At 37.6% G+C, this 25,332-nt stretch overlaps 2 protein-coding genes across 2 annotated transcripts; both read left to right on the top strand.

The window, feature by feature from the left end:
* The first annotated feature begins 14,333 nt into the window (after positions 1-14,333).
* On the top strand, positions 14,334-21,853 carry LOC131160955 (probable leucine-rich repeat receptor-like protein kinase At1g35710). Its single transcript, XM_058116825.1, has 3 exons — positions 14,334-15,195; positions 19,519-21,773; positions 21,830-21,853. The coding sequence occupies exons 1-3, from the start codon at positions 14,334-14,336 to the stop codon at positions 21,851-21,853; spliced, it is 3,141 nt and encodes a 1,046-aa protein (XP_057972808.1).
* Positions 21,854-21,860: 7 nt separating this feature from the next.
* LOC131160954 (MDIS1-interacting receptor like kinase 2-like) lies at positions 21,861-23,700 on the top strand. The gene is made up of 2 exons (XM_058116824.1): positions 21,861-22,479; positions 23,315-23,700. The coding sequence occupies exons 1-2, from the start codon at positions 21,867-21,869 to the stop codon at positions 23,698-23,700; spliced, it is 999 nt and encodes a 332-aa protein (XP_057972807.1). The 5' UTR covers positions 21,861-21,866.
* Positions 23,701-25,332: the final 1,632 nt, after the last annotated feature.

Raw genomic sequence — 25,332 nt, 5'->3', positions numbered from 1 at the left:
TCTCTCTATCTCAAATACTATAACAATATTAAAATCAAAATTATCATTCTATTTTTTTTTTCTACCTCAAACACTATAATGAATAAAAAAAAATTCTGAAAATTGATTATTTTCTTAAACTTAAATGTTGATAAAATACAAAATTAATTCGTTTTCATTAATATATATATATATATAGGCTTTTCACTTTGGCATCAAACTAGTTGTAGTACCACGAGTTTCACAAATGTATCATTGATAGAAATTTTAGATAATAATATATGGCTATGAGTCACCATGGTTGACTGTTAGAGCATCGATCATCACATTGCAACCGTGAGTCCGTAGACACCCCATTTTATTTGGACCTTATATATAACACAAAATTGGACAACATTTATTATGAAAAATTAATTTATTCTATTATGTCAAAAATTAATAAAAATTAAATGTTAAAAAAATCCAATTAAGGCATTGGAAAAAACTTCATTCACAATTCTCACTCACCACGTCTGTTTTACTTTGTTTTTTATTTATATTTAAATTGTTTGGACGTTATATATATATATATATATATATATATATATATATATATAAAATTAACTTTTATTTGAGTGCTTGAATTTGGAACCTTCTACTTGAATTTGTGAGGATTCAGACAAAATGCAGAGTGAAATTATATTGATTTTTATCCAAATCATATAATATATACTCATGGCCTTAAAACTCATTCACTCAAACACACCATTACCCTTCTTAATCAATAAATAATTGAATGAGATCAAAATGCCAGTTGCACTAAAAAAAAATTTAATTAACAAAACTTGAGGGTCCGTTCAATTGTGAAAAACTAATTTTTACTTTTTATTTTAAATTTTTTAAAAATATTTTATTAAAAAAAAATGACACTTTTAACTTTTTGTTGCCACCAATAGCATAAGAAAGTTGGAAATCCACATATTTTTTACAAGTACACAACTCTGAAAATTTTTCACCTACATTATTTTACTTTTGTTTTTGCTTCATTAATCACTACAACTTTTGTAACAAATGTTTTGGTAACATTAAAGGCGAGTCTTGAACACCACAGCCAATCTATTTTGTCTTGTTGGGTTGGAACCCACCCTTACCATTGATGGATTGGAATTGGGTGTCACAAGTCCACAAGGAACATTATGTAAACCTCACAGGTCAAGTCTATGCGCAAGTGGACACGGACGACCTCAGTCAATGCCCTTCGACAAAAAGGAATAAAAAAAAGTAATTTTGATGTCAAATATCATTGTCTCGTAAACAAATATAGACTTTTTACTTTGACATCAAAGTAATTGTGGTCTGGAGAGTTTACAAATATATTATTCATAGAAATTTTAGACAATGATATACAACTAAGAGTCACCATGATTGATTGTTAGAATATTGTAATAGTGAGTCCGTAGACATCCCATTTTATCTGGACCTTATATAACATGAAATTAGGCAAAATTTATTAATTCAATAAAGTAAAAATATATGGAAAAATTTAAAAATACAAGAAAAATGAAGCTTTTATATTGAAAATTAATTTATATGAACTTCCAAACTTTGGACAGGTTGTTAGCAGAGTACCATAGTCATTGATGTAAGCAAACTAATAAATTAATTAATTAATTATTTGACTGACCCAAACAAAAGGCTACTTTGCGAAATACCTCTCCGAAGTCAAGTCTACATACCTTAATATAGAAAATTAGGTCAATAAATCACACCTGAATTAAGGATTAGAAGTTAAAAACTTAGAATCCTTCACTTAAAATCTTTGTGCGCTGCCCCTCTTTGTAGGCTTAGTTGCTTCAATGTAACGGTAGGAACTTTCCTACGTTTTTTGTAGTAACAAGCCTGCAAAGATAAAAGACACCTATTTTAGCAAGGCCACGCAACTGTCTGGGCTTTTCAATCAGGTGTTGTTTGCTTTTGCCAATTAGGGATAATTTGTACTGAATGTAAGAATCCAAACGCCAAAGTATGTGAGAATGACTTGCACTGGGTTTGAGAACCCGAGCGCCAAAGTACATGAGAATGACTTGCACTGGGTTTGAGAACCCGAGCGCCAAAGTATAATGATAATGACTTGCACTGGGTTTTGAGAACCCGAGCGTCAAAGTATATGAGAATGACTTGCACTGGGTTTGAGAACCCGAGCGCCAAAGCACAATGATACTAACTTGCACAGGGTTTGAGAACCCGAACGCCAAAGTACATGAGAGTGACTTGCATTGGGTTTGAGAACCCGAGCGCCAAAGTACAATGATAATGACTTGCACTAGGTTTTGAGAACCCGAGCGCCAAAGTACATGAGAATGACTTGCACTGGGTTTGAGAACCTGAGCGCCAGAGTACAATGATAATAACTTGCACTGGGTTTGAGAACCCGAGCACCAAAGTACATGAGAATGACTTGCACTTGGTTTGAGAACCCGAGCGCCAAAGTACAATGATAATGACTTGCACTGGGTTTTGAGAACCAGAGCGCCAAAGTACATGAGAATGACTTGCACTGGGTTTGAGAACCCGAGCGCCAAAGCACAATGATGGCTTGCTTCGAATGTAAGAATCCGAGCCGTAGGGACACGATGATCCAGCCATGGGACACAATGATGCCTTGCTTCGAATGTAAGAACCCGAGCCGTAGGGACACGATGATCCAGCCATGGGACACAATGATGGCTTGCTTCAAATGTAAGAATCCGAGCCGTAGGGATACGATGATCCAGCCATGGGACACAATGATGGCTTGCTTCGAATGTAAGAATCCGAGGCGTAGGGACACGATGATCCAGGCATGGGACACAATGATGGCTTGCTTCGAATGTAAGAATCCGAGCCGTAGGGACACAATGATCCAGCCATGGGACACAATGATGGCTTACTTCGAATGTAAGAATCCGAGCCATAGGGATACGATGATCCAGCCATGGGACACAATGATGGCTTACTTCGAATGTAAGAATCCGAGCCGTAGGGACACGATGATCTAGCCATGGGACACAATGATGGCTTGCTTCGAATGTCAGAATCCGAGCCGTAGGGACACGATGATCCAGCCATGGGACACAATGAGGGCTTGCTTCGAATGTAAGAATCCGAGCCGTAGGGATACGATGATCCAGCCATGGGACACAATGATGGCTTGCTTCGAATGTAAGAATCCAAGCCATAGGGACAGGACGATCCAGCCATGGGACACAATGATGGCTTGCTTCGAATGTAAGAATCCGAGCCCTAGGGACGCGACGATCCAGCCATGGGACACAATGATGGCTTGCTTCCAATGTAAGAACCTGAGCCGTAGGGACACGAGGATCCAGCCATGGGACACAATGATGGCTTGCTTCGAATGTAAGAATCTGAGCCGTAGGGATACGATGATCCAGCCATGGGACACAATGATGGCTTGCTTCGAATGTAAGAATCCGAGCCGTAGGGACACGATGATCCAGCCATGGGACACAATGATGGCTTGCTTCGAATGTAGGAATCCGAGCCGTAGGGACACGATGATCCAGCCATGGGACACAATGATGGCTTACTTCGAATGTAGGAATCCGAGCCGTAGGGACACTATGATCTAGCCATGGGACACAATGATGGCTTGCTTCGAATGTAAGAATCCGAGCTGTAGGGACACGATGATCCAGCCATGGGATACAATGATGACTTGCTTCGAATGTAAGAATCCGAACCATAGGGACACGATGATCCAGCTATGGGACACAATGATGGCTTGCTTCGAATGTAAGAATCCGAGCCGTAGAGACACGATGATGCAGCCATAGGACACAATGATGGCTTGCTTCGAATGTAAGAATCCGAGCCGTAGGGACACGATGATCCAGCCATGGGACACAATGATGGCTTGCTTCGAATGTAAGAATCCGAGCCGTAGGGAAATAATAATCCAGCCATGGGACATAATGATGGCTTGCTTTGAATGTAAGAATCCGAGCCGTAGCGGATACGATGATCCAAGCCACCTCAACCAGTAACGAGGTGTGAAAGCAAAGCTTGGAAAGTTGTTACTCTATTTGGAAAATGCACTTGGGGTAAAGGCCGAATGTCGATGAATGAATCCCCTTGTCTTTGGGATCTATTGCCCTAGTTCAAAATAAATCAATGTGTGTCTGGGGTCAACTTGCCCAGTTTTCCAAGTAAATCAATGTGTGCTTGGGGTCAGTTACCCCAGCTCATAATTAAACACAACAGGAATCTCTTCATCAAGGATGTCAAATAATCATTCAAAAGCTCAAAAAAAGCGAAGGGTGCTCTATTGCTGCTTGTGATGCTAGAATGCAATGATATGTTGCTATATGTATGCATGTTGCTAACTTATAATGCAGTGATATGTGGCTATTAATATGCATGTTACCAACTTGTGATCATATGTATGCATTTTTTATTTTTATGTTTTTATTTTTTTGGGTAATGTACGAAATGCACAATGGTGATGCATGAGATGTATTGGTAATACATAGAATGTAGGTAATGCATGCAATGCATGGCGATGCATAAAATGTATGGTAATGCGTGAAATGCAGGACAATGCATAAGATGCATGGTAATACATGAAATGCATGACAATGCATGAGATGTGTGGTAATGTGTGAAATATAGGGTAATGCATGAAATGCATGGCAATGCATAAGATGTATGGTAATGCATGAAATGCATGGCAATGCATAAGATGTATGGTAATGCATAAGATGTATGGCAATGCGTCAAATGCAAGGCAATGCATAAAATGTATGGTAATACGTGAAATGCATGTCAATGCATAAGATGTATGGTAATATATGAAATGTAGGTAATGCATGCAATGGATGATAATGTATGAAATGTAGATAATGCATGAAATGCATGACAATGCATGAGATGAATGGTAATGCATGGAATGCATGGCAATATATGAAATCTAGGTAATGTATGAAATGTATGACAATACATGAAATTTGGGGTAATGCATGACAATGCATGAATCTTTTCTCCCAATGCACTCGTGATCAATGTCCTCATCTTTGGTCTCCACATGAAACTCGCCATATTTGAATGGATCTGTAACTGATCTTGGCTTAATCTTCTTTATTTATCCAGTCATGAAAGTGATTGACTCAGCTCAAAAATCACAAAATCTGCCCCAATTGAATGGACCTACAGCTGATCTTGACTCTGATTTCCTATTCTAATCCGATAAGAAAGTTCTTGAATGGGACCTACTGAGACTCAACTCGGAATTTGCCCCAGTTAAATTCATCTGCCACCGATCTTGATTCTATTATTGGATTACTTTTGAACTTGACATAACATTTGCCCCAGTTTGACTGCTCTTTCTCCACAAGGATCTTCTTTATAGAAATTTCTGGTGATTCTGAAACTTTTTGACTATCCATCCTCTTTTAATGCTCTAAAGAATAAGAAGGGTTCCTTTTATTTATTTATTTATTTATTTATTTTTATTTAAGGAACGAGACATGATTATGCAACTATGACATCAACTTGCTAAATCAAAAGGTCATCTGCACAAAATAAATGTTTTACCATGTTTCAATGCTATCATAGGGAAAAATTCATACCAGTATTCAAAAGTCATGTAACGTGAATTTCCCAACCAAGATGACTGTCCTTCTCGTCAACTGCCCCAGTTTCATCAACCCATGCTTTGATCTCAAGATGGTCTTTAAGACTCGGGACGAAACGTAGGCTTAGGGATGTAGGATTTCAGAATAAAAGGAAAACTAAGGCTCAATAATACCACCCCAAATAATGTTTTATGCCCCCAGTTCAAGTTGAGGCGCTTTTGCAAGATGTTGACCGAACTTGTTATTTAAACAAGCTGCCTACGTACCTTTTCAGGATCAGATCATTACGTAGTTCAGACTCAGTATTGAGTCTGACAAATCATTAGAGACAACAATGTATACCAATCTGGTCAGGACTTTCATTTGGACCGTAATGTAGGCTAAGGATATGGGTTAAAGAAGAAAGGAATTACATAAGGCTCAAAATCATCAATTTTATCAAGGGTAATTTGGTCAAAGATCACATATGTAGTTAGTCCCTTATTCTCTTTCTTCTTCTTCCTGTTTTTCTTTTTTCCTTTTTAATCTTCTTTTCCTTCTTTTATTGCAACTTTTACTTTTTCTTTTATAAAGGAATCTTGACTTCATTTTCATTTGAACTTCAATTGGGACCAATCTTTTAAAAAATGCCCTAGTGCGGGGTGTGATCCTTTGACGGGTTAATTAAGAAATGAATCTTTCAGGCTCAAAAATGATTTGTAAGGGATTTTCTTCTTTGACTTTCTTTTGGGTAGCAGAACAATGGCCTGCCATCCTTTTGATAATGACTATTGTTTCAAATGATTTGCCAAACGCTAAGGGGCCTAAACCCTGGTTGGATTTTTGATGATCTGACTTTTAAGAAAAAGCTGGTTTAACATTCAGGCTTAATTTGGTTAACAAATGGTAAATCATTGTTTGGGTTCTTTTTAGGGATAACTGGTTGGCCAAAGAGGGTCATCCATCATTTGATCAAAACATGAGTGATTAATTGATAGGAAATTATCATAACAGCGCAGCCACTTCGTTGAATTCCTTGGAAAGTTAAAAAAACTTCTTCATAACGTCTGAATTCAATGGTTGTTTCATCCTTTAACATCTCTTTCTAGCTCATGAACACTGGCAATATTACTTTCCCTATTCCAGCATGAAACATAAGCAAACAAAATTTGGCAACTAGACTTATGATGCAAGTGAGATAACGAAATGCATAATTCATTTTATTGAATATCGAAAATATTCCGAGGCACTGGCGTCCACGGATTACAAAAAGCAAATAACAATGGAAAACAAAAGAACATTAACTGAAAAGGATTAGATAGTCAAAAGTTCGGTACTCCATCATTTTATCCTCAGTGGATAACAACTGAAACCATTGATTTGAGAACCTCCTGGATATGTTAACCACTTCCTTCCTCGTGTTTGGGCAAAGGATTCCCCTGGACTCCTGGTTGCTTGTCGTCGAATGCTAACCATCCAGCATCTCTTAATGATTGCACCTTATGCTTGAAGGCCCAACATTTGTCAATAGTATGGCCGGGAGAGTTAGCATGGTACTCACAACGAACCCCAGGATCATACCACTGTGGAGGAGGGTTCGCAATGGGCGTCCCAGGGATTGCAGATACCATCCCCCTTTCCCGCAGCTGAGGAAATAATTCGGCATATGTCATGGGAATGGGGTCCACCCTTCGGAAGTATCTAGTCACATTCCTATCTTGTGCTTGCTGATTCGGTGGACCAGAGTGAACAATCTGGGGCCTTGTGCCTGTATGCGCCGTTTGATTTACCATGGGCTCAAAACCAAAGTTTCTCTTGGGCCATTGGTTCCCACCTCTGGTGTACTGATTCTTCCAATTAAACGGCCCCTGTATCATTTGTGCCTCTTCCTCCTTCTTCTTATTAGTCCACCTTTTGCCTAAACCAGTTTTCGAGCCACTATCCTTGACTAGGCCGCTTTGATATCGCCTTCAATTCTTCCTCCCGCAGCCACAATATCCATAAAATCATGGGGAGTTGCTCCCCGAAGGTGCGTACGGTAGGGGTCTTTTAATGTGCTCACGAACAAGGAGATGGCCTCTCAGTCACTCACCGGGGGGTCCACTTGGATCGACATATCCCTCCACCTATAAGCATATTCTCTGAATGTTTCGATGAATTTCTTCTCCATCTCTTGTAGAGTCGTTCGATCAGGCGCCATTTCCGTCACATGGCTGTAGTGAGTAACAAAAGCGTTGGCTAAATTCTTCCAAGTGCGGACCCGAGCCTTATCTTGTTGAATGTACCAACGGATAGCGGACTCGGTCAAACTGCTTTGAAAGCAATGCATCATTAGTTTTTCATCGTCCGAGTAAGCGGCCATTGCTTGGCAGTACATCACTAAATGTGTTCGAGGGCACCGGGTCCCATCAAACTTTTCAAAGTCTGGCATTTTAAACTTTGGCGGCAAGGTGACTTTAGGCACCAAGCAAAGGTCATTTGGATTAACTGAATCGAAAGTATTAGAACCTTCCACTACTTTTAAGCGCTTTTCTAATACGTCACAGCGACGCTCAGCCTCAGATTTGCTGATCCCCATATTAGAAGGTACTAATGGAGGAGTTCCTACTACTGGGAACCCCTGTGCTGGCATAGCAGGGATGAAAGGAGGCATATTTGGCGGTGGACCCCCCATGACGCCAGGTGGCGGAATTGATGTTTGTCCATGATCTGGGGTGAATCCTGGGGGATGAGCGGGGTCCACATCTACTTCGGGATCAACATGCACTGCCTTTCCCTTGTTCATCAGTAACTCCAGAACCTTACTTATCTTGTCATTTATCTCTTCTTATCCTTGTTCTAGACCCAGGACTCTATTTTTCAATTGTTCACTCATTTCTCTCGCTCTTCGCCTGGTATTGTACTGATGGGTGGTCTCAATTATTGCTTTATATTACTCAAACCACCTCTTTGATTAGGAACTGAAAACCAACAGACTTCCTTTTAGAATCATGAATGCACAATTATGTACTACATGAGTGAATGTGTTTTGATGCATGATTAGGATATGCAATAGGTGTTTATGCATGGATGCAACTAGTGCATTTATGTATACAAACAAAGATATGAGTGTGCAAGCAACCTATCGTGCATGACTATGTATGAAATGACATGCATGAATATGATGTAACCTAAGTGACTACTTAGCCAGAATTCTAGAAAAATTCCACTAATGAGAGATTTCAAGATTAACACAACCATTGATGGGCCACGATTTCAATTCAAATCTTCCCTTAACCATTCATTTCCTAATTAACAGTCCATGAACCTCAGATTCTATGAAGGGTCAGATTATGTTCAGAGGTTGGGGTTGACCTAGGCTAGTCAACCCGTTGGATTCATTCAATGTGGACTTGTGGACTTTAGTGTGCATTTGGGCCTCAAGTATTTTAAAATATGGGCTTCAACCTATTTCATGATGGGCTAAGGCCCTAGTTGAAAAGGAATTGGGCTTGGATTACTTGAAAAAATGTTGGCCCGAATTTTTAGGTGATAGGGCTGAAGCCCACTTTTGGAAATCTGGGTTTGACCATTTTTGAAAATCATGTATGGGCCTAGTTTTTACGTAGGAAAATGTCGAGCCTAGGTTTGTTTTTAAAGAATTGGGCCCGAGTTATTTGAAAAGGGTTGGGCCGACCCATATTTAAAAATGCTTGGGCCAAGTGCTTCATTTTTTAAAGGGTGGGTCATGGTCTCATTATTGAGCTTTTTTAGAATACTGGCTAAGTAGTATGTAAGTCTAAAATGGATGCAGAATGTATGGTATAATACAAAGTATCTCACAACATATATACAACATACTATACGTGGAGTAGGATGTGGCTCCTGTCCCAACCCAGGGTAGGTACGTATATACAGGGTTCTTCATGGCTCTATCCTAGTTAGGGAAAACTATAGACAAGTATGTGGGGGTAAGCTCTAATCCCTATATACAAAGGTTCCCAATCTAACCTCCATCCTCACCCAAAAGGGGTTTGGGCGAAGTTTAAATTGAGCGGAGTGGTTCGCGGGTCCCCACAAGCCCTGCCACGTGGGGACAAACGCTATTACACCCCTATCTAATCTTAGCAGGTAAAGCCCGGGTATAGAGCGTGAGAGTGTGTGAATTTAAATTTAACCTAATCCCGTTATTTCCACATTTATATATATTCAAAAGATAAGGAAACACAATACATGCAATTAATATGTTTATTCACAAACAATTTGGAAACAAAAAATAAGGAAACAAAATATTTACGATTAGTATACAAAATATCTATAATTAATATGCTTATTCAAAATATCTACAATTAATATGCTTTATTCAGAATATCTACAATTAATATTTAAAAAATTAGGAAACAAAATATTTTTAATTAATTAAGGTTATTTACAAATTATGGAAGTAAAATATCTACAATTAATCAAAGTTATTTACAAATCACAATATTCACAAAATCAGGAGTAATTAAAAGTTTTATTAAATTTGAACTTGGGATAATTTCTAATTAATTAATGGCTCGACTCTCTAATATCCCCAGCGGAGTCGCCAAGCTGTCGCGACGTCCCGGGAGCGCGCGTGCCCCAGGCGGCGAAATTAAAGTCATTCTAATATTTTCATGGAAAAACATGGAATGTCGGAGTCGCCACTAACCTTTTAGTGTGGTTAGAACACATGATTACTACCCCGTTAGGGGTAGAGTGGGTCTACGTTACCAGAGTTTTGCTCGGGAGTTCGGTTATGCGAGGGGAAGGTACAAGCACCTCCTGCACGCCCGTTCTTACGAACGGTACCTAATTAATTTGAAATTTTCCCTAAGTTAATCTAATAAGTCTTTACATTACTCCGTTTTATGAATTTATAAATACACATAATAAATAAATAAATAAATATATACATATATTCCCTCAGAGCTTAAGGTACGTGATGCCCGAAGGCTCATACCCCCGCAATAAAATCATACGGATAAAAATCAAGAAAATACTTTACAAAAATAGCTCCCAGATTTATCTTCAAAATTTATAGATTTTTTATAAATAATTTAAAATATTTTTTAAAATTCTCTAGGAGGTTTCAATATATGATAATAGGATAATAAATTAACAAATTAAGCTAAGCAATAAAATACCGTATGCTATACATATTAAGATACTAAAGATACTAAAGCAAATAATACCATATAATAATAATAATGTATCATATAGAATAAAATACTAAAAATAACATAATACTAAAACACACCAATATATAAACGTATAATCTAAGAATACTAAATATACCCACATACTTAATAAGGCAGTATACTCATTTAAATCACATAACAATATAACAATATAACAATATAAATACATATGTACAATAATGGTAATAATAATTTACTTCTAATAGTGATAATGATAATAAGGATATGATGTATAACATAATAATTACCTTAATATTAACAAGCAATTAAAGATATGCACACTACACATATAGGTAAATCACTAACTAAGGAAGCAAATCAAACATAGGGTTAAATATGGAAACCAATGAGAAGCCAAGGAAGTAATGAAATTATGGAGAAAATTTATTTCTAAAAATAATATACACCTATTCAATATGGTTACCAAAATTAATACACAACCCTAAATATACAAACATTACATATAAAATGAGTGCAAGAATAACCAAAACCCTAAATAGTATAAAGAAACCTAGACATGCATAAAAACCTAAATAATATCTACACATGGTATGATAACAATAAAAACCTTACTTTGATAATACTTAATAGACACAATTTAAATTTGAATATCTAATTATAAAACAAATAATATAACAATAAGAGAAAAACCCTAAATATGAATATATTATTTACTAAATAAATATATGACAACAAGAAAAGGAAAACTTTAACAACAATATTCGATTAACCGGAATACTACTCATCTAACGTATACACAATTCAAAATTAAAAAAAAAAAAAAATTGAAACCAACCCCAACAAATGAAAAGGAAACCTACAAAAATAAGAGCAAACCAATTAATATTTATAGTAATTACTACAAAAAAAAAAAAATCTAAACAAATATCGCAGCAATAAAATGAAACCTAAAACACAATATTTAAAATTTTAACATATATACAATAAAAAGTCTAGTTGTGAATATTAACTACATACTATGGCAAATAATATATTAATATAGGCACCTATGAAGTCTTAAACTTTAAATATTAAAACAGATCAAAATAAGAAAAGAAACAGAAAAATAAATAAGAAAACAAGTAGCTAAATAAATAAACAAAAGGAAAATAAAATAACATAAAATACACGTGCGTGTGTGCTGTGTATGTATGTGTGTGTGGGTGTGTAGATATGCAGCAGAGGGACTTATAGTCGGGGGGTACCGCCGGAGAGTTGAGGCTGGGAGCGGCGACGACAGCAAGGAAAGGTGATCGGAGCTAGGCTCGGCGACGGCGAAAGGCGGCGGGGCGGAGAGCCTGTGGCGGCGATGGAGGAACGACGACAGCTTCTGGTGCTGGGGAGCTTCTCTTGGCTTCCAACAGGACCAGCAACTGAAGAAGTGCTCTGGCCCAGGTGGTATCGTCGTGGAGAGTTGCAGGGGCTGGACTGGATCCGCGGGGAGCAACGGCGGCGCAGCTGAGCAGGTAGGGCAATGATTGAGGGCTGCAACTGTCCGTCGTGTGTCGGAGGGCGCCGGCGACGGCGACGCCAAGTGGGGTTATCAGTCGTGTGGCGTGCAGGCAGCGTACAGGCCAGAGGAGAGCTGTACTGCGGGAGATGGTCACAGCTGGGCGTGAGGAGGCATCGGACTGGTGTTGCGTTGCAAAGAGGCGTGGAGGATGGCTGTGGGTTGTCGTGGAGAGCAAATCATGGATCGCAGGTGGGTCGCCGGAGCTATGGGAGGCTGGGTGTTTGCCAGAGTTGAGAGGAATGGTGGTTGCGGCTGTGCGTGAGGGAGAGTGAGATTGGGAGCCTGGGGGATCTGAGATGGAGAGTCTGCGAGAATTGTGGATGCTCGTCCCCCGACTCTGTGTGCAGTGCAGCGCCCCCGGCTGTTTTTTTTTTGTTTTTGGCTGTGCTCTGCGCTCGCCCCCTTTTTTTTTGTCTCCTCTTTGCCATTATATAAAAAAATCTCAAAAACCCTAAAACAACTTCCCTTTTTTTATTTTCTTTTTTTTTTATTCTTTTATTCTTATGGTAATAATGAAAAAGGAAATAATAATAATAATAATTATCATAATAATATAAGTATCCATAAGATAATAATAATAATACTACTACTATTAATAGTAAATAATAATAAATAATTATGGTAAAAATAAAAATAATAAAGATATTATCAGTTAAATAATAATAATAATAAAAATAGAGTAATAATACAAAAAGTAATAATAATAATAATAATAATAATAATAATAATAATATATCAAAAATAATAACAATAAAATAAATGGAAAATAAAAATAATTATAGTAAAGTAAAAATAAAATAAAGATAATAAAAGTACTAGTAATAATAATAAAAATGAAAAAAAATAATAATAATGATAAAAATACTAGCAAAATAATAGAAAAGTACTAATAATATAGGAAAATAATAATAATAATAATAATAATAATAATAATAATAATAATAACAAAATTAAAAAATATACCCAAAATAATAGTAAGGTAATACTAATTATAATACTAGTAATGAACAATAATAAATAATATAATGAGAAGGGACTCCTTTGTTCTGTTTGGTTAAGGCAAAAATAGGGTGTCTATAGTGCGTGCACAAGAAATGAATGAATTAATTGATTGACCTATTTATAGATAGAGCAACCAAAATTTTTATTCGGTTTTTTCTCTATCTCAAATATTATCAAGAATAAAAAATTACTCCTGAATTTACCCTTCCAACTTCAAGGAGCGTAGGATTAGTCACGTGAACTATAAAACGGACACATGGATACTCAGTGCGTAATCCAAAAAAAAAAAAAACTCAAAATTCATCGACTTCATTTAAATTTTAAAATCTAAGAAATACAAGGTTAAAATTTTGTTGACTAATTTACTATTTATTTTATAATGAACATTTAAAAAAAATAAAAATAGAAAAGCCAATTCCTTGATTTATTTTTCCCTCCTAACTTGGTTTCCAACAACTTGCAAAGCTTTGGATAACGTTATCCATGCATGAGCAGCACATAGCGGGTGGTCTCAGCTATGACCAATCTCTACAACTGTATGTAAAAGTTGATGTCCGTTGATGCAACAATTAATGAAGGGGAACACCCTACACCCTACACCTACTCTCCAAGTCAAGTCTACTGTGATATGACTTGTCAAACTTTTATATATATATATATATATATATGTTAAATGAATGATACTTGCGTCTTTGCGTCAGTCTCACTTTCGTCCTCCTTCCTCCCATATTCTTCAATGTTGTCACTGTATAATATATATATATATATATATATATATATATATATATATATATTTTTTTTTTTGTGAATTCATAACATGAAATAAGTCTATTCCTATAAAAAAAATTAAATTAAAGAATGCAGAAAAAATAAAGTTTTTACATTGAAAATTTTAAAAATATATATAAGAGGTAAAAAATGAAATAGAAATGGTAGACCAACATCCATTGTCTATAAATACCACTCATTATGCCTTTACCCTTAGCATCCCCATCCGAACCACCCATCCATTTTATATACCCAGCAGTCATAAATATAGGAAAACCAATGTCTACCCACCCCCGGCTTCTTTCCTTCCTTCTCTTCTTCCTCCGCATCCACCTCCTCTTTCTTGCATCCCCTCCTCCTCCTCCTTCCCATTGCGCTGCTTTTGTCTCTGCTTTAGTCGCCACTACTTCTGAAACAAACGCTTTGGTGGCATGGAAGGCGAGTCTTGACAATCACAGCCAATCTATTTTGTCCTCTTGGGTTGGAACCAACCCTTGCAATCGATGGATTGGAATTAGGTGTCACAAGTCCATAAGGAGCATTGCATATGTAAACCTCACGGGCCTTGCTTTGAGAGGTACGCTCCATAGTTTTAATTTCTCGTCCTTCCAACACCTCCAAAAGCTTGATCTTAGTGACAACTCCCTCTTCGAAAACATTCCCTCCAATCTAGAAATGCTTAAGTCTCTCAATGTCCTTGATTTGTCAGTTAACAAGCTCACAGGGCCAATCCCAACTACTATAGAAGACTTGGGCAACTTGACCACCCTGTACCTTCATCGTAACATGCTTTTTGGATCTATTCCTCGAGAGATAGGAATGCTTATGTCTCTCAATCACCTAGACTTGTCAAGTAACAAGCTCACAGGGCCAATCCCAACTACTATAGGAGACTTGGGCAACTTGACCACCTTGTATCTTGATGATAACATGCTTTCTGGATCTATTCCTCGAGAGATAGGAATGCTTAAGTCTCTTAATGACCTTGAATTGTCAGGTAACATCCTCACAGGGCCAATCCCAACTACTATAGGAGACTTGCGCAACTTGACCACCCTTTACCTTTATGACAACATGCTTTCTGGATCTATTCCTCGAGAGATAGGAATGCTTAAGTCTCTCAATAAACTTGACTTGTCAGGTAACAACCTCACAGGGCCTGTCGCGACGTCCCGGACCCGGCCCAGAGAACCAATCTCTGGTTTAAAAATGGGTTCGGCTTGCGAACTGGGAAAAATGAATGTGTATTTTGAAAATGTGAATTTTCGTGAAAAAAACGATGTGTGGTGGAGTCGCCACTAACCTTTTGAAGTGTGGTTAGAACACTTGATTACTACCCCGTTAGGGGTAGAATCGGTCTACGTCACCAAAGTTAGGCTCGGGAGTATGGTTACGCAAGGAGAAGGTATTAGCACCCCCTACACGCCCGTTCTTACGAATGGTACCAGATTAATAAAGAGTTTTCCCGAAATAAATGTAATAAGCCTTTAAAGATCACTCCCTTTCAAAAGTCAAAAACAAAATGAAAATACTATATAGGTATTCCCTCAGAACCGGGGCAATCTAGTACTCCGAAGAGTCAATGTTCTCGTTGGCAATCATTGGGAAGGAAAATCGAAAATAGGATACAAAATACGCTCCCGAGGATTTTGAAATCTATAGGTTTTTTTTTTAAGTATCAAAAATACTATTTCGGGAGGTTTTTGAGATTGGTTCGGGATTGGAATGAATTTTTCTTGTGCCTAAAAAGATATTTTTATGATTTTTCCTAAGTGTGAAAATGATTTTTGATATTTTTCCCGAATTTTCAAAATAACACAAATGAAATCAATTGAAACCAAAATGTGAAAATACTTTTGGAATTTTTGAAAATTTCATGATTTTTGTGAATTTTATGGATACAACAATAATATACAAGCGAAATGGAGAAAACTGGGGTGAACCAGTTTGGGAATGGTGAGCCGGTCAAACGTTGACCAGTGTGGGGGAAAAAACCAGTTTAAGGTCTTGGTCGAGACCAATGATTTTCCGGAATCTTCCAATGTCCTTCCGAATACAACAGAATTTTAGACAACAATCACGAAAGTCATGGTTTTAAAGATATGACTTTAGAATGTATTTTTGAAAATCTTGAATGTAGGGAAACAAATCTAACCTTTGCCAAACATGTTAGAAACTTTCTTGGATTTTCTTCAAAAATTTTCAAAGGTAAATAAGTTTCAAAGCTTTAAAAATTTTTGAATTTTCTTTGAAAATTTTTCTGAATTTTTGTGTCTTTTATGAAATTTTTTTATTTTTTGTTTTTTTTATGAGTTAAAAGGAAGCTATTTAAAGTAAAGAAAAGTGAAATAAAATCAAATAAACCAACAGAGGCCGATTAGGGAAAGGCGCATGGAAATGTAAACATAGGAAGAGAAAGTTCATTGGTCTTACCTATCGTCTTTCTCTCCTTCGGTCTTCTTCTCCTGTCTGTGAATCCGCAAGGTTAGTCTACAGCGCCTTCCCGAGGGTTGTTCTTGAGTTCCGACTCGAGGCACTAGGGAATACCTTCTTCAAATGGAGTGACCCGGTACCGGTAGGAAAAGGGATCAATCGATCGCTTGATCTTCTTTCGTTTTCCTCTGCTCCGGTCTTCTTTTCCTGTTGATGAGTCTACTAGGGCCGCTCTACAACGTCTTCCCGAGAGTTGTTCTTGAGCTCTGATTTGAGGCACTACGGGGTGCCTTCTTCAAATGGAGTGACTCAACACCGATAGGAAACGGGATTAGTCGACCTCTTGATTTTTACTAAAAAAAAAGACTAACTTCACAAACTTGTGATAGAAAACTTCAATATTTGAAATCTTCTCCTTACCACCACCAAGAGCTCCTTCCTTGTGCTTGGAATGAGAGGGCTATTTATAGGCTTAGCTTAGGGCAAGCATAGGAAAGAAGACATAGGGGAGTCATGATGGGGGGAACCAAGTATGGGGGGAAGAATGATGAAGGGAAATTAGCATGGGAAGAATGATAAAGGGAAGAAACATGACATGTGGTGAATGATGATGGAGGGAACAAAGTATGGGATGAAGAATTATGAAGGGAATATAGTATGGGAAGAATGATAAAGGGAAGAAACATGACATGTGGTGAATGATGATGGAGGGAACAAAGTATGGGATGAAGAATTATGAAGGGAATATAGTATGGGAAGAATGATAAAAGGAAGAAACATGACATATGGTGAGTGATGATGGAGGGAACAAAGTATGGGATGAAGAATTATGAAGGGAATATATTATGGGAAGAATGATAAAGGGAAGAAACATGACATATGGTGAGTGATGATGGAGGGAACAAAGTATGGGATGAAGAATTATGAATGGAATATAGTATGGGAAGAATGATAAAGGGAAGAAACATGACATGTGGTGAATGATGATGGGGGGACAAAATATGCTTGCATTTGACAAATTAAAATAAATAATAATAATAATAATAATAATAATAATAATAATAATAATAATAATAATAATAATAAGAGGGTTCTAGAAGCTGTGCGGAGCCCATCGGAGATGTGTGGGGCCCACGCACCATGTGGGGTCCACAAGCCGTTTGAGGGTTACAGGAACCCGAGCTAGCAAGGCACCGGATATGTGGATCCGAGTTAGCACACCAGAGGGGGTAACGTGCACCGGATGTAGGAATCCGAGCTAGCGTACCAAGAGAGGTGGGGCCCAATGAAGATATGTGGGGCCCACGCACCATGTGGGGTCCACGAGCCATTTGAGGGTTATAGGAACCCGAGCTAGTAGGCGCAAGCATGCCAAAAGAGGTAACGTGCATCGGATGTAAGAATCCGAGCTAGCGTACCAGAGGGGGTAACGTGCATCGGATGTAAGAATCCGAGCTAGCGTACCAGAGGGTAACGTGCATCGGATGTAGGAATCCGAGCTAGCGTACCAAGAGAGGTGGGGCCCACGAGCCACGTGGGGTCCACGAGCCATTTGAGGGTTATAGGAACCCGAGCTAGCAGGCGCAAGCATGCCAAAAGAGGTAACGTGCATCGGATGTAGGAATCTGAGCTAGCGTACCAGAGGGGGTAACGTGCATCGGATGTAAGAATCCGAGCTAGCGTACCAGAGGGTAACGTGCATCGGATGTAGGAATCCGAGCTAGCGTACCAAGAGAGGTGGGGCCCACGAGCCACGTGGGGTCCACGAGCCATTTGAGGGTTATAGGAACCCGAGCTAGCAGGCGCAAGCATGCCAAAAGAGGTAACGTGCATCGGATGTAGGAATCTGAGCTAGCGTACCAGAGGGGGTAACGTGCATCGGATGTAGGAATCCGAGCTAGCGTACCAAGAGAGGTGGGGCCCACCAAACATGTGGGGCCCAATGAAGATATGTGGGGCCCACGCACCATGTGGGGTCCACGAGCCATTTGAGGGTTATAGGAACCCGAGCTAGTAGGCGCAAGCATGCCAAAAGAGGTAACGTGCATCGGATGTAAGAATCCGAGCTAGCGTACCAGAGGGGGTAACGTGCATCGGATGTAAGAATCCGAGCTAGCGTACCAGAGGGTAACGTGCATCGGATGTAGGAATCCGAGCTAGCGTACCAAGAGAGGTGGGGCCCACGAGCCACGTGGGGTCCACGAGCCATTTGAGGGTTATAGGAACCCGAGCTAGCAGGCGCAAGCATGCCAAAAGAGGTAACGTGCATCGGATGTAGGAATCTGAGCTAGCGTACCAGAGGGGGTAACGTGCATCGGATGTAGGAATCCGAGCTAGCGTACCAGAGGGTAACGTGCATCGGATGTAAGAATCCGAGCTAGCGTACCAAGGGGTAACGTGCATCGGATGTAGGAATCTGAGCTAGCGTACCAGAGGGGGTAACGTGCATCGGATGTAGGAATCCGAGCTAGCGTACCAGAGGGTAACGTGCATCGGATGTAAGAATCCGAGCTAGCGTACCAAGGGGTAACGTGCATCGAATGTAGGAATTCGAGCTAGCGTACCAAGGGGTAACGTGCATCGAATGTAGGAATTCGAGCTAGCGTACCAAGAGAGGTGGGGCCTACCAAACATGTGGGGCCCAATGAAGATATGTGGGGCCCACAAGCAGTGTGGGACCTACAAGAATGTGTGGGGTCCACAAGCAGTGTGGGACCTACAAGAATGTGTGGGGTCCACGAGAATGTGTGGGGTCCACAAGCAGTGTGGGACCTACAAGAATGTGTGGGGTCCACAAGCAGTGTGGGACCTACAAGAATGTGTGGGGTCCACGAGAATGTGTGGGGTCCACAAGCAGTGTGGGACCTACAAGAATGTGTGGGGTCCACAGCCAGTGTGGACCTACAAGAATGTGTGGGGTCCACGAGAATGTGTGGGGTCCACAAGAATGTGTGGGGTCCACAGCCAGTGTGGAAAGGTTTTGACATGAGGTCTCCTCGGAAAGGCCTGGTTAAAATTGGGGTGTCGACAGGGCCAATCCCAACTACTATAGGAGACTTGCGCAACTTGACCACCTTGTATCTTGATGATAACATGCTTTCTGGATCTATTCCTCGAGAGATAGGAATGCTTAAGTCTCTCAATAAACTTGAATTGTCAGGTAACAACCTCACAGGGCCAATCCCAACTACTATAGGAGACTTGCGCAACTTAACCACCCTTTACCTTTATGACAACATGCTTTCTGGATCTATTCCTCGAGAGATAGGAATGCTTAAGTCTCTCAATAAACTTGACTTGTCAGGTAACAACCTCACAGGGCCAATCCCAACTACTATAGGAGACTTGCGCAACTTGACCACCTTGTATCTTGATGATAACATGCTTTCTGGATCTATTCCTCGAGAGGTAGGAATGCTTAAGTCTCTCAATGACCTTGAATTGCCAAGTAACAACCTCACAGGGCCAATCCCAACTACTATAGGAGACTTGGGCAACTTGACCACCCTGTACCTTTATGACAACATGCTTTATGGATCTATTCCTCGAGAGATAGGAATGCTTAAGTCTCTCAATGACCTTGAATTGTCAGGTAACAACCTCACAGGGCCAATCCCAACTACTATTGGAGACTTGCGCAACTTGACCACCCTTTACCTTTATGACAACATGCTTTCTGGATCTATTCCTCGAGAGATAGGAATGCTTAAGTCTCTCAATAAACTTGAATTGTCAGGTAACATCCTCACAGGGCCAATCCCAACTACTATAGGAGACTTGCGCAACTTGACCACCCTTTACCTTTATGACAACATGCTTTCTGGATCTATTCCTCGAGAGATAGGAATGCTTAAGTCTCTCAATAAACTTGAATTGTCAGGTAACAACCTCACAGGGCCAATCCCAACTACTATAGGAGACTTGCGCAACTTGACCACCTTGTATCTTGATGATAACATGCTTTCTGGATCTATTCCTCGAGAGGTAGGAATGCTTAAGTCTCTTAATGACCTTGAATTGTCAGGTAACATCCTCACAGGGCCAATCCCAACTACTATAGGAAACTTGCGCAACTTGACCAGCCTGAGCCTTAATGACAACAACCTCACGGGGGCCATTCCAACTGCAATTGGAAATTTTACTAAGCTCACCTCCCTATCACTATATAATAATCTATTATCTGGCCTACTCCCTCTAGAAATAGGGAAATTGAAGTCTCTTCGAGAGTTACGCTTGTTTGCAAACAAATTTTATGGCTCTATTCCTCGAGAGATGAATAATCTTACACATTTGAGGGTAGTGGAGTTAGGTGATAACAAATTTGTCGGCCATTTTCCAGAAAATACATGCCTTGGGGGTTTGCTTGTGAAGTTTGTTATAAAAGGTAACCATTTCAGGGGTTCCATTGCAAAAATCTTAAGGAATTGTACTACCCTAGTTAGGGTTAGACTTGATACGAATCAGTTCACTGGAAACATATCAGAACATTTTGGCATATACCCAAATTTAAATTATATTGATTTGAGCAACAATAAATTCTATGGCGAGCTTTCTCATAAGTGGGGGCAATGCTATAGAATGACGGCCCTAAAACTCTCCAACAATAAAATTTCAGGTGAGATTCCTCCTGAACTTGGCGAAGCTACAAAACTACAAGTGCTTGACCTCTCCTCAAATAACCTTGTTGGGAAGATCCCAAAGGAACTTGGGAGATTGACATCAATGTTAGACCTTTTTCTAGACAACAACAAGCTTTCAGGCACTATTCCATCAGAAATTCTAATGCTTTCAAGTCTAGAACGTCTTAGCATGGCATCAAATAATCTAAGTGGCTTAATTCCCAAAGAAATAGGGGAATCTCCAAGATTGTGGATGTTGAATATGTCTAATAACAGATTTGAAGGAACTTTGCCATTTCAAATTGGCAAGTTAAAATCTCTGCAATTTCTCGATCTAAGCATGAATTTGTTGGTTGGAAAGATACCACAACAGGTTGGCGAATTGAAGATGTTGGAAACATTGAATCTCTCCCACAATGGATTCTCTGGTTCAATTCCATCCACCTTTGATAATCTCATTGCTTTGACATCTGTCGACGTATCCTACAATAAGCACTTAGAGGGCCCTATTCCTACAACCAATCCCTTTCAAATTGCTCAAATTGATTCCTACAGAAACACAAGCTTATGTGGCCGTGTCCTAGGTTTGGAGGCTTGTCCCTCTACGATGAGCCACATTTCTCATGAAAAAAAGGGAAACAAAATCATGATCTTGACAGTAGTTTCCGTAATGGCAATAGTATTTTTCATACTCATTATAGTTGGAGTTTTTTTCCTCCTCAGTTCCAAAGAAAAGAAAATGGATAACCAACCAAGGGAAATGCAAAATGAAAATATTTTTGCAGTTTGGAGGTATGACGGGATGATGGTTTACGAACAAATAGTCGAAGCGACAGAGGGATTTAATTCTAAGTATTGCATCGGAGTAGGAGGATATGGAGTTGTTTACAAAGCGAAGTTGCCTAGCACTGGCCAAGTTGTTGCCGTGAAGAAACTTCATCCTTTACAAGATGACGAGTCCATGGACAATTCAAAAGCTTTCGAAAGTGAGGTTCGAGCATTGACGGAAATATGCCATCGAAACATTGTGAAGCTTTATGGGTTTTGCTCACATGTAGAGCAATCCCTTCTTGTTTACCAGTTTATAGAGAGAGGAAGCTTGGGGAAGATGCTAAGCAATGGTAATCGAGAACAAGCAATGGAGTTCAACTGGAGTAGGAGGGTAAATGTGGTGAGAGGAATTGCAAATGCTTTGTCCTACATGCACCATGATTGTTCACCCCCCATAATTCATCGTGACTTATCCAGTAACAATGTTTTGTTGGATTTGGAGTACGAAGCTCATGTGTCTGATTTTGGGACTGCTAGGCTTTTAAAGCCCGATTCCTCCAATTGGAGTTCATTGGCTGGGACGATTGGATACACAGCTCCAGGTAATTATTTATTCTCTGTCTTCACGTGCCTTTCTAGGTTTCAATGCAAAATAATGAGAATTATATCCAAAAAAAGAGTAGAGAAAAAATCTTTTTTAAAAAAAAATTATGAAGAGATTATAATTTTTTTTTTCTTTTTGTCTTTTGCTACAATGAAAATATAAAAAGCTATAGAACTTTTTGAAAAAAGTTCTTAAACATCTATCCCTTGATTGAAATTCATAATTAGTTCCCACATTTGAGTATTTGGAAAGGGTATATTTTAAAACATTCTTAACGTTTTAAGCTATGACCATTAGCCTTAAAAAAAAAATTCTTGTTAAGCAATCATAAAGTTAAATGTTTTTTATATAACTAGTTTATGATAATGTTAAATTTATTCATTTCATTATGCTAAATAACATTTGGTCTCTACTTTAAAAAATCAGGGCATGCAATAAGATCGAAATAAAGGATCTTATTTAATGCACATCCAAGTAAAGGATCTTATTTTATTAAATGTATTTTCAATAATTAACTTGCAATTTCCCTTAACCTATATATCTCGAAACTCACTATTAGGAGTTGTGAGTAACATCTCAACATTGGAATTCTAATGAACTGACACATGTACGTACCCAAAAAGGATACAATTTGTATTTTCTTTTATAACAAATCTTAATTGTGTTACAATTGTGATTAAAAGACTAATAGACATGATGCGAAAATCTTTTTCAGTCAGAATGTTATTCAAAACTTGGTCTCTTTATTCAACAATAATAGTGTATAATAACAACTTTCAGGAGTAAATGTAAGAAACTATAATTAACTAAATAAAAGCATCTTTTGCATGCAGAACTTTCCTATACGATGAAAGTGACGGAGAAGTGTGATGTTTATAGCTTTGGAGTAGTGTCAATGGAAGTAATTATGGGAAGGCATCCAGGTGATCTTATCTTATCTCTACCATTCTCCTCGTCATTACCATCAACATCATCATCATTATCCACTCACCATGTACTGTTGAAAGATGTGGTAGACCAACGTTTATCACCTCCTACAAATAAACTTGCAAATGAAGTGGTCTGGATTGTGAAGCTAGCATTTGCATGCTTGTACTCTAATCCTCAAATTCGACCAACAATGCGACAAGTTTCACAAAAATTAGCAGTTAAAAAGCCACCTCTGCAAAAGTCATTCTCCACACTTACACTGAATGACATCTTGGCGACAGATATCTAATTAGGTAAACTTTTGAGAATGCCTTTTGTACATAATAGATGATAATTTTTATTTTTATTTTTTTTGAAAGGACAATTTTATAAAATTTTATTGAATTATCTTTACTATGGGTATAATATCTTTGAACTTGAGAGTATGTTAATAGGGATGATTTCTCTTGCCCCTGCAGTCCAAGGTTAGCACGACTTGTAGGAAAGGAAATTTTCTATTTTGACCTCATTCATGTGTATGTTTGCACAAGCACATATATATATAACAATAAAAAAAAAATAAGAGATACAATAAAAAAAAAATTATGAGATATAAGAGAGGTATAAAATAATTGATTTTTTTTGTTATTAAATTAAGATTCTTTTCTCAATAATAATTTTTGTTCTATTTGTTGTATGTAGATTCCATCTCTGCAAATTCAATAATAATAGTAATAGATGAGATAACACAAATTTTGAGATTTCCTTAAGTTGAACTAGTAATTTGAAAACATTTACTTGAAATTATTGTAATTATATGTCAATTGAAGGATCTTTTGAGAATATTTGAAAGTATTTTTGCATAGAAAGCTCGCTTAAATAGCAAAAGTCATAAAAAAAAAAAAAATTCACACCTAGTTTAGATGTATAAAACATTTTTTATTTTTCACAAAATTATTAAAAAAAAATATAGCCTTTTGGCACAATTCTCTTGTGATAAATTTTTTAAACAAAAGTGCACAGTGTTTTTCAAATTTCTAAATTAGTACATGAACGTTAGAAAAAAAAAACATCTTTAATTGTTTTGTCTTATATTATTTTTGAAAATTTGAAAATAAGATGTGATTTTGTAATTATTTTGAATTCTAAAAATGAAAAATGAAACTTATTTTTTGCAATTAAACAAATCTTTTACTTTCTAGCTCTATAATACAAATATTAGAAAGTGAAAAATAGGCTAGTATTTTTGTAATTGAATGAAAAAATAAAAACAAAAAATAAAATAAGTAACACCTTTGACATCTTAAAAAATTATTTTGTATGGTTTCCAACACCATTTAGATAGATAATAAATTTTTGACAAATAAATTTTAGAAGCAAAATTACAGAACTAGAAGTACTCCCAAAGAATTAATGTATTTGAATTTTTTCTTTTAAAATCATTAATTGCTCATTAAGGAAACCAAAAACAATAATTATAAGATTTTGATAGCAAATAGCAATTTATAAGAATCTTTTATAAAAATAAATCAATAAAAATGTTGCTTATCAATTTTTTTTTATCTATAATGATATATAAATATTAAATTCAATATTTCATGCCATGTTAATTAGATCATTCCTATCATATCATATAATATATTTAAAAATTTTGTTGTCCATCCATCTAAGTGGTGTCATAGGAAAATTTCCTCTGTATACTTTTATTAAATAAAATATAATTTTTATAAAAAAATTTAAATATTCACACTTTAATAATTATAAATTAAGTTATGAAAATATATTAATAATTTTTTTTAAAAAATGTATTCAAATTATATAAAGAATAATAAAAACGTTTAAACGATAATAATATTCACATGCAAGCACATGCATTGCACATGACACATTGACTAGTCTGTAATTGTATCCTTACTCTTAAAACAAAAGTAAATTAAAACAC

This window comes from Malania oleifera, chromosome 7 (assembly GCF_029873635.1).
Source record: "Malania oleifera isolate guangnan ecotype guangnan chromosome 7, ASM2987363v1, whole genome shotgun sequence".
In the NCBI taxonomy this organism is placed as follows: Eukaryota; Viridiplantae; Streptophyta; class Magnoliopsida; order Santalales; family Ximeniaceae; genus Malania; species Malania oleifera.
This window is presented reverse-complemented; position numbering and strand designations above follow the sequence as displayed.

Excerpts from the sequence above, each read along its gene's own strand:
- LOC131160954 (XM_058116824.1), top strand. The coding sequence starts at position 21,867 with ATGCAAAATGAAAATATTTTTGCAGTTTGGAGGTATGACGGGATGATG. Across the intron at positions 22,480-23,314 it reads GATTGGATACACAGCTCCAG|AACTTTCCTATACGATGAAA; the intron begins GTAATTATTTAT and ends TTTTGCATGCAG.
- LOC131160955 (XM_058116825.1), top strand. The coding sequence starts at position 14,334 with ATGTCTACCCACCCCCGGCTTCTTTCCTTCCTTCTCTTCTTCCTCCGC. Across the intron at positions 15,196-19,518 it reads CAATAAACTTGACTTGTCAG|GGCCAATCCCAACTACTATA; the intron begins GTAACAACCTCA and ends GGGTGTCGACAG. Across the intron at positions 21,774-21,829 it reads TGATCTTGACAGTAGTTTCC|TTCCAAAGAAAAGAAAATGG; the intron begins GTAATGGCAATA and ends TTTCCTCCTCAG.